Source organism: Daktulosphaira vitifoliae, unplaced genomic scaffold (assembly GCF_025091365.1).
Source record: "Daktulosphaira vitifoliae isolate Bord-2020 unplaced genomic scaffold, ASM2509136v1 Scaffold_2947, whole genome shotgun sequence".
Classification (NCBI taxonomy): domain Eukaryota; kingdom Metazoa; phylum Arthropoda; class Insecta; order Hemiptera; family Phylloxeridae; genus Daktulosphaira; species Daktulosphaira vitifoliae.
In genome coordinates this window covers 1-1193 of record NW_026102507.1, presented here as the reverse complement: position 1 = coordinate 1193, position 1193 = coordinate 1, and the positions used below count along the sequence as shown (strand labels likewise).

General features: G+C 32.4%; 1 protein-coding gene across 1 annotated transcript; it reads right to left on the bottom strand.

Moving 5' to 3' along the window:
* Positions 1 to 412: 412 nt before the first annotated feature.
* On the bottom strand, positions 413 to 784 carry LOC126910004 (uncharacterized). Its single transcript, XM_050692406.1, has one exon. The coding sequence runs from the start codon at positions 782 to 784 to the stop codon at positions 413 to 415; it is 372 nt and encodes a 123-aa protein (XP_050548363.1).
* Positions 785 to 1193: the final 409 nt, after the last annotated feature.

Genomic DNA, 1193 nt, shown 5'->3' with positions numbered 1-1193 from the left:
TTATCCAACTCAAAAGTATTGTTTTAAGGTTCATTATAAAACAATGTATTATAGTGAAAGCATTTATTGAAAAATAAAAAAAGAGACAAATAAACTTTCAAACATAAACCTTTCTCAGTACAAAAATAAAAATTAAACTTTCTCAGTACAAAGATAAAAAAATACCTTCTCAGTATAAAAATAAATAGCTAATAATTTTTCGGTAACAACATAAAGTAAAAGTTCTTAATAATAATATCTCAGTCTATCACATTTTTATGATTCTTGAAGAGATTTTATGTCATAAAACTTATCGTGGGTCATTTCGACAACTTTGTACCGATTTCCCGTTTTCTTGACTGAGCGAATCAAAGTGCGGTATGTCTCTGGTGTGTAAATTGGTCCAGATTTTAGGTGTCTTTTAATTTGTCTTTCAATGACACTGCACATTATCACCTTCATTTTGCGAGTGACCACGTATAAGAAATTTATGTGTAATAGATTTGACTTTTAAATTAATGACCGCATAAGCATAGATTGACAAAATGTACTTATTTTTCTGTTGACCGCCACAATTATCAGAGTAAAAAATAAGATCTATTTCTTTTTCCGGATCCTTTTCAATTTGAGTTTCTATATAGGCAAGGATGCAGGTACCAATTTCTACAGCTCTTCGAGATCCCTCAGTCTCGTCCCAAAAGTAGCAAGTAACGTCTTTTGCATTCAGGTCGCTGACAGTAAAATTCAGGCAATTAATCCTTGATTTGTAAAAAAACATAGATATTTGTCCTTTTAGGACTTGCATAACAGCTTGTCAGTCATAAACTGCTACTATTGTACTGTCTGTTCTGCTTTTGTTCATCTCTTTTTTTGTTCTTGCCAATGTCTTCTCTTGAAGGTGGTCTTCATATTTTTGGCATAGACGTTGCTTTTCTTCCTCATTGGCATTCTTGTAGCTCTCACATAGGTCACATTGATCCTTTTTGGGGATAAAAAATGAAATATTAAATTCGGAGTTGAATATTCTGTAGAATGTTGAGGCAGTGGCAAATGGTAAGTTTTTATGTTCACGGTCAGATTTATAATCTCGGTATAAGTCTACAAGAGATTTGTCACTGCAAATATATTCTCTAGTAGTCTGGGCACGAAGATAATGTGACTCTATTCTTGGTATTGAATTGATAAAGTCTATAACGCTTTGCTTTACTTGTTGA

Bases quoted from the DNA above. Each gene is read 5' to 3' on its own strand.
- LOC126910004 (XM_050692406.1), bottom strand. From the start codon at position 784: ATGCAAGTCCTAAAAGGACAAATATCTATGTTTTTTTACAAATCAAGG.